Source organism: Portunus trituberculatus, chromosome 16 (assembly GCF_017591435.1).
Source record: "Portunus trituberculatus isolate SZX2019 chromosome 16, ASM1759143v1, whole genome shotgun sequence".
Lineage (NCBI taxonomy): Eukaryota > Metazoa > Arthropoda > Malacostraca > Decapoda > Portunidae > Portunus > Portunus trituberculatus.
The window spans coordinates 3,602,860-3,617,113 of record NC_059270.1 but is presented as its reverse complement, the minus strand read 5'-3'; the positions used below and the strand labels follow the sequence as shown (position 1 = coordinate 3,617,113).

The following is a 14,254-nucleotide window of genomic DNA, read 5'->3' as shown; positions in this document are numbered from 1 at the left end:
ACTCATTCAATGTCCTAGCCTCAGTCTATTCATATCTGCAAATACTTTCCTAGCTTCCTTCATCCTATGACTAAATCCAAAATATTTATCTATCCATAATCTTTCTTTTTATGCAGGAGAGGGCAATAAAAAAAAAAAAAAAAAAAAAAGGCCCACTTGGGTGCTGGTTCCCTAAAAGAAAAGTGAAGAGTTAGCCAAAATTAAGGAAGAAATGTCTTGATACCTCCCTCCTACATGAAGTTAAGTCATAGGAAGACAGAAATACAGAAGCAGGTAAGGAGTTCCAAAGTTTACCAGTGAAAGGTATGAATGATTGAGAGTACTGGTTAACTCTTGTATTAGAGAGTTGGACAGAATAGGGATAAGAGGAAGAAGAAATTAATTCAATAAAAATCAAAGCAATGGTCACTAAATGATTACTTTGAGAGGATTTTCATTGTTTCACACTGCAGTCATTCTAAATTAATCCTAAGGCTCTTATACACACTGCACCTGATTTTTGCGGTAGTTTTGCTGGGCCAGTCGTAACAGACGGTAACACAAACGGAAGATTGTCTTGTAAGCTGAGTGCCGAGGATCATTGAGCTCATCAATGCGCAGCAGTGGGCCATCTCCCCCTTGATACTCAGTGAAAGGGGCCTGGAGGATCTTGAAAATCTGAGTGAACAAAATATAAATCAATAAGTTGCTGTTATCATTTACTGGAAAAGTAAATAAATAAATAAAATAAACAAACATATATCTTAAAATTTTTTGTGATAAAAAATTTTCCTTTAAGTCTACAGACACTTCAATAAGTATTTAGAAAAGAAAATTCACAGAATAACTTTACACAAGTAAAAAAAAAAGTAAATTTTTAAGTTTTTTTTTTAAATCTTATTTTAAAATGAAAAATGTTTATCATCTATGCTGCTTTCCCAGGAATTCTAAATCATTTCATAACTGTAAAGAGGAATTCATCATTTGGTAAAAAATGTATTCTCATGATTTTTTCCTACCTTTTAAAATTTTATTTTAGATTAAAAAGAAAAATGGAAAAAATGTGATTATAAATTTTCCACAAAGTTTACACACAATGCAATAAGAGTTTGGAGAAAAATAATGATATCCAAATTGTGTATCAGTTGAGTGGTGAATTTTTATAAGTGTTTTTATTCTATTTTAAAGAGAAAAACATTTATTATCTTTGCTGCATTCCTGAGAACTAAATAATTTCATAACTATGTAGAAGGTTCTTCTTTACATAAGAACACATTCTGATAATCTGACAAAAATATTAGAAATAACGTCTTTCAAAATTTTTAATGCAAGTCTGGACCTGTACAAAATATTGATTTCTTTTTGTGAAATAAGATTTTCTTCTATGTTTACAGACAATTCCATTAAGTTTTTGACAAAAAAGAATATTGAGAAAAATTATGTATCTGTTGAAATAGTAAGTTCTTTTCTTTTTTGAAGTGCTTTAATTTTATTTTTAAAGTGAAAAATATTTATTATCTATGTTACATTCATGGTAACTCTAAATCATTTTATAACTGTATGCAAGTGTTCTTCTTTCAATACAGAACATATTATAATAATTAGACAATCCAGTTAACAACCAATTGAGGAACTGTTCCAGCTTCTCTGAGAAACAGTATATCAAATTTTGTACAGTAGCAAAGTGTACCATCTTGCAAGAAGCTGTCAACACAACAACAAATGGTCCAGACCAGCTTTAAAAAATCTAAGAAAAATTTCATTTCATATACCTTTGCATGATTACTAGAAGACGTTCTTTACATAGAGAAGAAGCATTTTATATGCTTCTGAAAGGATTTTGTGCTCCTAGGAATGCAGCATGGATAATATTTTTCAGTTCAAGATCTGCTGCTCTACTATGAAACCCATAAACCACCACAGAATCTGGATGTTTCAAAGTTGTTACTGTGTACTTGGATGTATACCTGTCAGAACAACATGGTTCATTATACCATCTGCATACACACACACACACACACACACACACACACACACACATACACACCAAAACTTAGTGTACAGTATTAAATTTACACAAACAATTGTGATCACACTCACTTGTTTCAGGATGCTCTGTTCTCGTAGGAGTTTCTGTCTATCTCTGTTAGGATTTGTTACCTCCAAAGCAAGAGCCAGATTTTCATTCTTGGTTTGTTCATGCTCTTTTTCAGCCGTAAAGTATACAAGTTCTATCAATAACTGCATGAGAGACCTGAAAAAAAGTGTCAAGAAGATTGTTACTGAGACTGAGCAATGTAAAATAAAGAGTCAATAACTGACTGATTTTGACAAGTTCTGGAGGCAGGGATGTGGAAGGTATGTGCTAGAACCATGAATCACAATCTAAACATCTATAATAAAAGAAGATGTTCTGTAGAGAATGTAAAATTATCTTTTGCAATAACCTTTACTCAGAGTGGGTGACAGCACAGAACCACAAGGAACACTGCAGTTGATCAATTTACGAGATCAATAACATCTACCACAATAGCAATACAGAGGACACTTGAGATATTACAGAGAATGATAGAAAGCATTGGAGAGTAGTTTGGAAATGAAAACTGTCCCACATCCTTTTATCATGTCTTGGGCAATACCAAAAAGACTTGTTGAAATATTTAAAGAGGATGATGAAGATTCAGTACGGAAGGCAAAAAAAGTCACTAGTAAAAAGAACCATGGAAACCAGACTAGGAGAATGAGATTATGAGGTCATAGGTGCTTCAGAGACATTGTTTATGGAAATATACATGAGTAACAAAGCAGGAAGGAGAGAGAGAGAGAGAGAGAGAGAGAGAGAGAGAGAGAGAGAGAGAGAGAGAGAGAGAGAGAGAGAGAGAGAGAGAGAGAGAGAGAACCAGTATTGAGATATTTACGAGCTGCTCTTCAGATATGACACAACTCTAACTAAACTTTTATGATGCAGAGATAAATATTTCCCATAACTTTCTGTTTTTGATGTGGAGGACACCATTTTCTGAGGTGCCCTGTTTAACTGTTATTAAGGTAAAGAGTTGAGGTTCTTGAGAATGTCTTGCTGTGGTAAGTGGGCCAGTTCATCAGGAGTATCTGGGTGAGTGGCTATGGTGGGCAGTGGTGTTGGTGTGGTTGGGGATAAGGGTGTGGGAAGACATGGTGGTGGTGGTGGTGGTGGTGGTGGTGGTAGTGAAGGGAGGCTGAAGGTTGCCATGTCATTTTTTTCATGCTTTCATAGACTTATTGGCTTTATACAGTCACATTTTGTATCTTGATCCCTTAGACATAAATAATTATGCAAGTTAAAACCTTTTAATAGCCTACACATTATGTAAAGAGACAAAAAAACATACTTTCTTTCAGTTTGGGTGATGGTGCCTTTCTCCAGCTTCTTGGCATGCTTTGCTAACACCTCACTGGCGTCATTAGCAAAGTCCAGATCCCTAACTTCCTTAGGCTGGACAGGAACAAGAGAAAATGCTTCCTTATCCTCTTTGATAGCAGCACAGCCGACCTAAATAATAAAAAAGAGGCATTAGCAAGAAATCAGTTGCTATTGTAATAATACAGAAGAAAGAATCATGACACTCAGTGATAAGGTGGTGCACTAGAAAGCATTTATTTCATAAACTTCCCAAAAATCAACTAATGTACGAAATATCAGTATCAGTATCATTGATTCTTTCATGTACCTTTGACATGACAGGTTTGTCCTCCTCTTTGTCAATAGGGATGGAGGTGGAGTGAACCCATGTGCAGGTACACAGATGGCGAAGGCGGACATAGGAAGACTGTGGCACCATGGAATCAAACCGTATCTGTGTAGTTGGCTCCAGTTCAAATATAGATGCAATATCATTGCTGAGTGGTACTGAGACGAGCTGATAAACATGGCCTCCACAAGGGTCTGCAAGAAATAGTTATCATTTATAACACAGTATATACTATCAAATCATCCACTAATAACACAAAAAAAAAAAAGATTTACAATTTCTTTCTTCTTAATGCAGTGTAAAAATTTTCATGATATATATATATATATATATATATATATATATATATATATATATATATATATATATATATATATATATATATATATATCTCAGAGTGCAGGGACAGGAGAGGACACATTATGAATAAAACTTTTCATGATAATGATATACAGGGGTGATACAGGGACATTTATGAATTTATGACATTTATGAATTTATGATCCTTTTAGACTTCTGCTCTGGGTCTAACACTCTAGGGGGCCTTTTTTGCCAACTTCGTTGCCCCAGGCCAGTGACCCTCTTATTCAAAATAAATAAACAATTAAATTGCTCTTAATAGTGGCAGCCTACATAAGAGAAAAATTCAGACAAATTATCACTGATAGAATATTGTTGTTCTATAATGAAAACCTGTGAAAATAGAATGGATCTAATCATACTTGTCTTACCTGAGTGCTACTTTAGGTGTGTCAAGCCATACTTAAAGGAAAAAAAATTACAAGTACACAAATTGTTAGAGCTAAAGTAACTAGTAATTTTGTAACTTCTATTGCATAGTGAAAATATCAAGAAAAAAAAAAAACTTGCTACATAAACACTAATAAAGATTCCACTGCAGCAGTAAGCTTGTCCTGCCATGCTTTAGGTGTCAGTCCTGGTCTATACTATGCTAAAGGAAGCAGTGAAGACTGATGTGGACTGAACCAAGTGCCAAATTGCTCTGAAAAATTCTACACCATATGTTATGTACAACAATATCTTCTTCCTTACACACACACACACACACACACACACACACACACACACACACACACACACACACACACACACACATCTGTACTTGTGTAAGTAGTATATTCATAGGGAAAAAATTTTTCTGTAAAGAAAAATAATAGTAACAAGGAAGTTTAATCAAGGAAAAATTATCACATGTTATCAACTTGTCAAGTGTTTCATAACAAAAATTAGAATATTATAGAAACAAATGAAAATTTTATGAATTATGATTATTTTCAAACCCACACACACACACACACACACACACACACACACACACACACACACACACACAGTCTTCAGTACTACTTGTCTTTGGTTTAGAATAATAAGAATGGTACTACATCTACTATTACTATTGACATCATATCCAGTAATCTATCTTCACCAGTCACTGTTCTTTTCTTCCCATACGATCAGACCATATGAACACAACCTGCTGTACATATTTGATCACCTCATACCATTCCTACAACAGTTCTCCTACACACTTCCTCATTCTGTCACTCCACCCAAGTTCCTCACACTACATAATACATATAGCCATTACATCAAATCTATGACTAGCCTCTCCTACCCAGGCCAACTGCTTCCCTTAGACACTAAAACAAAGTTGCTCATGCTGGGAGAAAGAGACAAAAGAAGACTTCATTATATTTTCATAAAAGATGATCAATCCATGGTTGTCATAATTACTCACTGGTAATGCAATATGACAGATGCTTAATTAGTCAGGCTTGGAATTTAGTTTCTCAAATAGAAGCATTAATTAGGTTGACTAGTGCACACACATACATACTTTTCCCTTTAAACTGCAGCACTGATTAATCCACACATACATACATACACACTAGCACACACACAGACACACACTTTTTCATTTAAATTATAACCAGCATACTTAAGTTACATGACAAGAATATAATATTTAATACACAGTGGTTAATAAATAAACCACTTTGACACATATTACAAAGTACATATCAATATATTCATAGACAACACAAGACAAAGTTAACATCTTCCATGAGTACTACATGAAGTAGGTGAGTGGTGCAGCCGGTTCTCTGATTTATACACTCCTCCATAACACTACAGGGCTCCTTTACTATACAGCAAGTTCTTTCTCAATGGTTTTCAAATATTCATATCCTGGCTTCATTGTACATAAATATCAGCAATCTCATGCACCTTGCTGAAGACTTTCCATACATTGATTCTAGGTGACTTGTACTTCTAAACTGATCCCATAGCTAAGTGAGCAGCTAACCTACTGAAACTCACTCTGAATGTTAATCACTTGTTTTCTAACCCTCAAAATCAAAGTGCTTCAAAAGACACCTTAAATTTAAGTGTTTGGGAAATGTGAAATGATCAGCACTGAGTATGAGATCCAAAAACTGTAAATATGGGAGGATGTCTGGTCTATTTCAAAGCAGTAATTTAAAGTCAAACTGTATAAGCCAGGATGCAACGAGGAAAGTCAACATTATCGCCCACTTTATCAAGATGGCATTTTCTGAATGAGATGCAGACAATATCCAAGAAAAATGCCATATATTAATGAAAGGATATGGACATATTATAAAGAGTGCTAGACCTCAATATCTCTGCCTCACATTTTCATGACAATAAGACCTAAGCTTTGAACAAAACCTACATTCCCCATCATATCATGGTGCATAATGACCTACATTTCATAACTGAAGACATTATAGTCTGGATTTCAATATCTTAACTAAAACAATAATATCCCAAGGTATATGAATGCATTTGTAGTATTATATTTAGATGTGATAGAAACCAATTTTACTTTATGAATCAGAATAAACAATATAACAAAAACTAAACAATGACACAGACAATGCATACATCTTAAACTAAACAATGACACAGACAATGCATACATCTTAAAGACTTTGGGCCTGTCTTCTCCAAGGTGATTCTGCTTTCACCTAAATGTAAATAAACTGCACACAATAATCTTATATACCTACATAAGTAAATATCTCACACTTCTAGAGAAAAGGAGTATCAAGTATCAGCTACCCTCATAAATGACATCCCAGTTTCATTTCTCAGAAGGCCTCACCCCCATCACTTCAAGTTATCAGATATTGCAATGAGCAGTACAGTTTTAAGAGAGAATATCAAGGAGAGAGAAGTAAAAAAAAAATAAATAAATATATAAAATAGTAATAAATAAAAATAAGTAATAAACAAATAAAGAATAAAGGATAAAAACTAAGCAAGATGACTGTATGGTGCAGGAGCCCTGTAGTACTAAGAACCACATTGCAGTCTGTTATAGTAGCGATATGAATGGCAAAGCAAGTACTACTAGTGTGTGGTTATTCACAAATACCTGTGGAGCTCTTCCACAACCCAGTCTTTCTCTTCCGCCCGTCGATGCTTCCAGATTCAAGGGTCTGTTGCCTCAAAATTTGCTCTAGAAAGGGACAAGTGTGTTGGACAAAGTGCCCAAGAGACTGGTCAAAGGGAACACGGTCTCCCATCAAACACCTCTAACACCACTACTCTTCAGGCATACACTAATAGGAAAAATAAATAAATAAAACAAACAATATTATGTGTGTGTGCACATAAAGAAAGTTTGAGATGAGATCTCTCTTTCTATAATATTCAAATCAATTGAAGGGAAATGTGATAATAAATAATAGTTTGATGTCATGCTCAATAACTCTTCTACAAAGAGTATTTAAATACTCAACAGTAATACAATTACTGAAACCATTTCCAAAGTGATGAATATTCATTCAAACAATAATGTAAAACAACTACGTAGTATCTAATTTTCATACGGTGATGATTTCATAGTGGGTATTCAATGAATCAAATGAATGCTGATCTGAAATTCAATATAAAAGGAAAGTAACTGCAACATACTGTATCTCATTTCAATTTGTTACTGAATAATCACCATATGAAAACCACATTGACCTCTAAAGTGACTGAAGACATCTCATTTAAGACTCTTCAAAGTGTTGTGAATCATAGGCAACCATTACACCAACTACACCATACACCACAAAACCTGTGGTGATCAATAACCCAGCTGTAACAAGCACCTCAACAGCAGTGTCTACATCTACCATGTAGTGTAAATGTTTGGTCCCTGTGCAAGCCTGTCTACTAAGACAGCTAGTTAGTTACCTCTGAGCTTCTCTCGGGTGGGATCAGGAGTTGGATCCTCATCCACCTCAGCTGCCAGGTAGTGACCTGTGGCTAAGTGTTTGAAGCGGAAGAGGGAGTTCCAGAGCCCAGCACCTCCCCTCGTAGGATCATGCTGCACCACCTGGCCAGAAAGAATTGGTGGTTAGGATGCCATGTGGACTTGTAATATACTGATGCACTATTAAGAACACACACAAAGTACTCAGTCCAAGGATATTTCACCTGCAAAAAATTATACATTGGTAATAAAATACAATATAAAAAAAAATTGAAATATACTGTAACTTTCAAAATATCCACAAGAATTTGTTGTTTGTTCAGTCACTAAAAGCTCACCTCAACTTCCCAGAGTGCTTTGCTGGAGGTGGCAGCAGTGGCAGTGGTTCGGCCAGTAGTCCGCAGAAAAACATTCTGTTTCTTTTTGTACTCGTCCATTGTCAGAAACTTTTCTTGCTCTGCATGAAACAGGCGGATCACATTACCACCTTTGAGGATGCCATCAATGTTTTCCCGGTGCTCCAAGAAGAGTGAGATCTTCCAGCAGGTGTTGGAATTGAGAACATTGACCTACAGAGCAGAAGGGTAAAGATAAGCAAAGGTGTAGAACGTATTCCCTATATCAAATTTAATCCCTTCTTTGGAATAAGTATTCCAAGGGGATACTCATAACAAAATGTTTTCAGTGGTTCAATCCCAGATACTACTTCATCTTATATGTATACTATGGTACTCTCATTCTCCTATTCTAGTCCCTCTCAAATACTCAACCACCTCCCTCTCCCTTGTGAATCATTCTTCTAGACTAGCAAGATCTATCCCTTTCTTGATTTCACTGCCAAATCACACTATTTAAACCATCTCAGGATGACACATTTTACCATCTCTTTCGTCCATAACTGAAGAAGAGAGAAGAGGGTACACAACAACATCAAGGAGGATGGGAACAGAACAAGGTGAACAGTGAAAAGGAGTAACATCAAGAAGCATAATGACAAGAACAGGGAAGGGTAACAGAGGGAAATAGAAGCCAGTAAAGAGATATAGAGTAAGAGATATAAAGTTCAAATAATTCTGTACCCTTAACTCACCTCCTTACACCCTGGATGATCTCGGAGGTCATGGGTACTGGAAACATGGAGTTGCTGGCCTGCATTCACTGGACTCAGGATCACCTTATCACCAACCACCACACGGTCACCAGGATTGCGCAGCTTGTAGTGTGGGTTGATGTAGAACCAAGAGCCTTCATTCCCATTAGCATCCAAGGTCACCCGCATGGCATTCTTCTCCAGGAGTGCTGGTAACCTTTTGTTCACTGTCAGGTACTTGTTTGACTTAAGGTGGAGCAGCTGTGGATAGGAAATTAAAGAGGGAAAAATGGTAAGGGAAAATTGTCAGTGTTGAAGAAATACGAGTAAAGTACAGTGAGAATGTTACCTATATGATGACGGTAAAGCAAAAAGCATTAAGATTTCTAACAATGGTGAATGAACAAAGGCAAGGGATTGGAGTTGTTAAAAGGTACATATACATATTTCTCTTCTTTTAATTTTTGGTTTGTTTTTCTTATCATATTTTTATCAATCTATCAAGCAATACCTGAAGACTGTTCTTAGACTCCCCTTTACAGGAAAACCATAACAAGAGTCTTCATTTAGTCCTATCCTTACATTCACTTCTGGCATACTCCATTCTCTCTCTCTCTCTCTCTCTTCATTCATTTCCAGCGGTTTCTTCACATCTTTAACCACATGCAAACAATCACAAATTCAATGTTGGAAATAAAACATTTATAATTTTCATCATTTTAGCAGAGAGAGAGAGAGAGAGAGAGAGAGAGAGAGAGAGAGAGAGAGAGAGAGAGAGAGAGAGAGAGAGAGAGAGAGAGAGAGATAACAAAAAAGAAAAATTACACAGAAAATAGGAAAAAAACAAAAAAGGTGTTTGAGAGAAGAGAAAGAAAAAGAGAAAGAAGAAAAAAGAAAAAATGTGAGAAAAAGAAAAGCATTGAAGAAGATGAATAGAAACAAGCGAAGCCAAAAAAAGAGATTTATGGCAAGAAATGTGAGAGAGAGAGAGAGAGAGAGAGAGAGAGAGAGAGAGAGAGAGAGAGAGAGAGAGAGAGAGAGAGAGAGAGAGAGAGAGAGAATCGTACTGACCTGAATGGTGTTTCCGTAATTAATGATAGTTCCCATGAGCTTCTTACTTTCAGCCTCATTTTGCTTCTTTTCCGTCTCCGCTGCTTGCTGTGTAAAGAGAAGGCTTGCTGTGTAGTGGCTTCATAACACATCACATAGGAACATACTGGAGTTACAAGCATGAGGGCAAAATCTGATATGCAATGTTAGCCCCTTCACTTACATGACTTGTTTTCATATTCATTCTGTTTACTATTTGGTGATTTTAAACAGCTTCAGAAACTTGTGTGGGGATTGGAATAATGAAGACTCTGGCCATTAATCTTCTGACCTCCATAAATCCTTCCTAATTTATATATATATTCTTCTAATCATAACCACACTTAAGGTAAAATTAATTAAATAAATAAATAAATAAATAAAAAAGAAAAAAGAAAAAAGGGTCCCAGTACTGAAGAGGTTAGGTCCATCCAATCTTGACGTTAGGTTCATCCAATCTTTCGCTAATGGCACTTTGAACTGGAGCTGGCCCAAATAATAACAATCACCACCATCTGCTTCAAGCTACACGAACATTAGCATTAACCTTCAGCCTTCAGCCACCACCACAACGGCTGTCGATCCCTGCACCGTACAACACACTTCACTATCACTGGAAACAAGTTTAGGCAATATCTAAACAACAATACTCCAAAAATCAATGGGGTGTGTGTGTTTCACTGTTTGATCTGCTGCAGTCTCTGACGAGACAGCCAGACGTTACCCTACGGAACGAGCTCAGAGCTCATTATTTCCGATCTTCGGATAGGCCTGAGCAGGGTCTCTCACACGGGTCAGCCATCACGCATTTGGGGGAGGAGCATCGTGACGTCAGTTGGGCCCAACATAGGAGAGACCCTGTGCCTGAGACCACACACCACACACCGGGACAACGAGGTCACAACTCGATTTACATACCGTACCTACTCACTGCAAGGTGAACAGGGGCTACACGTGAAAGGAGACACACCCAAATATCTCCACCCGGCCGGAGAATCGAACCCCGGTCCTCTGGCTTGTGAAGCCAACGCTCTAACCACTGAGCTACCGGGTGTGTGTGTGTGTGTGTGTGTTTGGAGGGGCCGAGGGATTAGGGTTGAAAACACGAGTCCATCTACGGTACAAACCACTAAATTCGATAACCACACACACACACACACACACACACACACACAGACTAAAAGGGCAAGATAGCAAGACTTTAATCAGCTCTTGTTTCCCTGCGGACGAGTGGAAGCCGTACAGAAAGCTCCACCAGGCAAGCACTCCTACCCCTCCCCCGTCCCCCTACCCTACTCTTTCCCTCCCCCCACCCCTCAGACCCCCTCCCAGGCCTATACCAGTAACCCACAGCCTCCGCGACTCGAGTGTGACCTTTGCGTTGGCCTCTTAAAGTGGGTCACCCCATTCAAGAGAGAGAGAGAGAGAGAGAGAGAGAGAGAGAGAGAGAGAGAGAGAGAGAGAGAGAGAGAGAGGGGCGGTAAGAGGATGATGCCATACATGGAGGAAGGCAGACAGAGATGGAAAGTGAGGAGAATAATGTTCTTCTGTCCTCTCTTCCTCTTCCTTCTCATCAGAGTCCAGAGAGAGAGAGAGAGAGAGAGAGAGAGAGAGAGAGAGAGAGAGAGAGAGAGAGAGAGAGAGAGAGAAAGGACACGTGTTTCGATAGCCATTAACAGATGAGGCGCCATTATATCATTCAAAACACCCATTATTTAGTCGTTAAACACAGCCTCATTGCACTCCCTTTAAAATTAAAACTTCATGGACGGGCAACTCCAATTTTCCTTTCTCTTTTTATGATTATGTATACTCTTAATGGCTGCGTATCGAAGGCTCCACTGCTCATAGATGTCACCCTGTATGTGTTCACGTGTGACCGCCACCTGTGGGGAGTGTGTGGCAGAGATCAGCACCTGCGCGGCCTTTCTGATAGCTTTGTCGATATATTTCCCGCCCGAACCTTTCATAGAGGAGTTGAAAGGAAGTGGCATGCCGCAAGAGGGCCCGGGCGGTGAGGCGTAATAATAATGTGGTAAGACTTCCTAAAAAACCAAGACGAGAGTGACGCCCGTATTCAGAATCGCTTTGCTCTCTCACTACAGCAGTTTTCCAAGACCACAGAGACACTAGCCGGGTTTTCAAGGCAGTTTCTCTTAATAATAACGTAGAAATCTTGTCAGTCCATCACCGGGACCATAAAAATACCCTTAAAAACATGAACATCTTCAACTAGAGCCTTTGGAAAGTAGTGATGGTGAGAGAGCAAAGGACTGTATTCAGAAATGCTTTGATCTCACCTTGATTATTTTTCAAGACCACAGAGATGAATAGCGAGTTTATCAAGTGTGTTTCTTCAGTTAATAATGAAGAAATCTTGTTAATCTACCTCCAGAACTGTAAAAACACCTTAAAAAAAACTCGTGTAAACTTAGGTAAAGCCTTTTAAAATAGTGGAGGTGAAGCACAACTGTGTTTGAGAATACGTGCAAAAAACATTTTAAGAATGGTCGAGAGTCTGCGCCGCGCATCGAACATTTCAGCTACATAATTCAACCACATCTGTAAACCAAGGCAAGTTTCAGATAGTGTGTTTTTCAAGGGTGCTTTCATGACAGTGATAGCTTAACCCCTTCAATACTGGGTCACATTTTTACCTTGAGATTTGTGTACGATTAGACCATTTTATTGATATTAAGAAGAGTCTATGGAGGTTGACGCAGACGATGAATTGCCACAGTCTTCACTATTTTAATCCTCCACATAAGTTTCTAAAGCTATATAAAAATACTAAATAGTAAGCAGAATGAATATAGAAACGCGTCATGGTACTCAAGGGGTTAGGAGGGAAAACATTCAAGGGAAACAGGCTAATCATCTCCGTACCCTAAGTTAAAATCAATCTTATGCAAAGCGTCTCAAAATGCGGGCTGGGCCATCAGATTCCCTTGGGGACAATAAGCCTGCCGCCACCGCCACCGCTCCTATTATCGCGGAGACCACCAGAAAGAGTGCCACAGGAGATAAATGAGGGAAGGGGGAGATATTGTAGGATTCCGATTAACGCCTTCAATATCATGACGCGTTTTCATATTTATTCTGCTTACTACTTGGCGATTCAGCAGCTTCAGAAACTTAAGTGGGTGTTAAAAATAGACTCTGGCTATTAATCTTCTGACCTCCATAGACCTTTCCTAATGTCAATAAAATCGTCTAATCACACCCCAAACTCACGACAAAAATGCATTCCAGTACTGAAGGGATTAAGCCACATGAAACAAGCAGAGGTCCTGGAAGAGGCGATAAAAGCACCTGGTGAAGTGGCATAAATACACCACCACCAATAATAATAACAATAAGCCATCCCTCCATCCATCCTATCTCTCACACCGATAAAACTCTACCGTTGGAGTGAGGGAGCCAACAGCCATACACAGTACATCACCACACGCCCTCACGCTTTTATCCTCGTAAAAAAGCAATACTGGCGACTTCAGGGAAACGGAGCAAGGAGGAGGAAGTGGTGATGGTGGTGGAAGAGAGGGAATATGTGGGGCAGGATAAGTATACGACGGAGGGACGGAGGGAGGGAGTGGAGCCAGGCAGGGAGGTAGGATGTGGCGAACAACGTAATCAAGTCCTGTCTTTTGTCTCAACGAATGGTGGTGCTGCAGGAAGCTGTCTTATCGCGAGAGAGAGAGAGAGAGAGAGAGAGAGAGAGAGAGAGAGAGAGAGAGAGAGAGAGAGAGAGAGAGAGAGAGAGAGAGAGAGAGAGAGAGTTTTAATCACGAATGACATTATTATTCTCTTTTACTATCTCTCCTATTCCTTACCTTCAACAACATCCATCACTGCCACCTCTCTTCCATCTCCCTTCACCTCCCTACACACACACACACACACACACACACACACACACACACACACATCTCCACCACCTCCACTCATCCAGCGTCTCAAGCCCGCCAGGTGGAGGCCCTCGCTCTCCATCCACTGCTGTCACTCCTTGTCCAACTTTGTATATGCCTCCCTCCATCTTAGTTCCACCCCTCCACTCCTCCCTCCACCCTAAAGTTGAACGGTGCACCTGGAGTGTCGGTGGATCAATGTCTC

The 14,254-nt window shown here is 38.6% G+C and overlaps 1 protein-coding gene across 13 annotated transcripts in view; it reads right to left on the bottom strand.

Annotated features, from left to right (window-relative positions):
• LOC123504386 (inositol 1,4,5-trisphosphate receptor type 1-like) overlaps window positions 1-14,254 on the bottom strand; it is a 113,865-nt gene that overhangs the window by 74,230 nt on the left and 25,381 nt on the right. For 9 of the 13 annotated variants that reach the window (XM_045254826.1, XM_045254827.1, XM_045254828.1 and 6 more), the window contains 9 exons: window positions 10,124-10,210; window positions 9,053-9,313; window positions 8,301-8,531; window positions 7,944-8,085; window positions 7,135-7,218; window positions 3,690-3,904; window positions 3,351-3,511; window positions 2,080-2,233; window positions 493-657 (listed from right to left, as the gene is read on the bottom strand). In XM_045254826.1, coding sequence (XP_045110761.1) covers window positions 493-657; window positions 2,080-2,233; window positions 3,351-3,511; window positions 3,690-3,904; window positions 7,135-7,218; window positions 7,944-8,085; window positions 8,301-8,531; window positions 9,053-9,313; window positions 10,124-10,210 — 1,500 coding nt within the window. The remainder of the gene's footprint in view (window positions 1-492; window positions 658-2,079; window positions 2,234-3,350; window positions 3,512-3,689; window positions 3,905-7,134; window positions 7,219-7,943; window positions 8,086-8,300; window positions 8,532-9,052; window positions 9,314-10,123; window positions 10,211-14,254) is intronic. The other 4 variants (XM_045254835.1, XM_045254836.1, XM_045254831.1 and 1 more) reach the window with 1 other exon arrangement.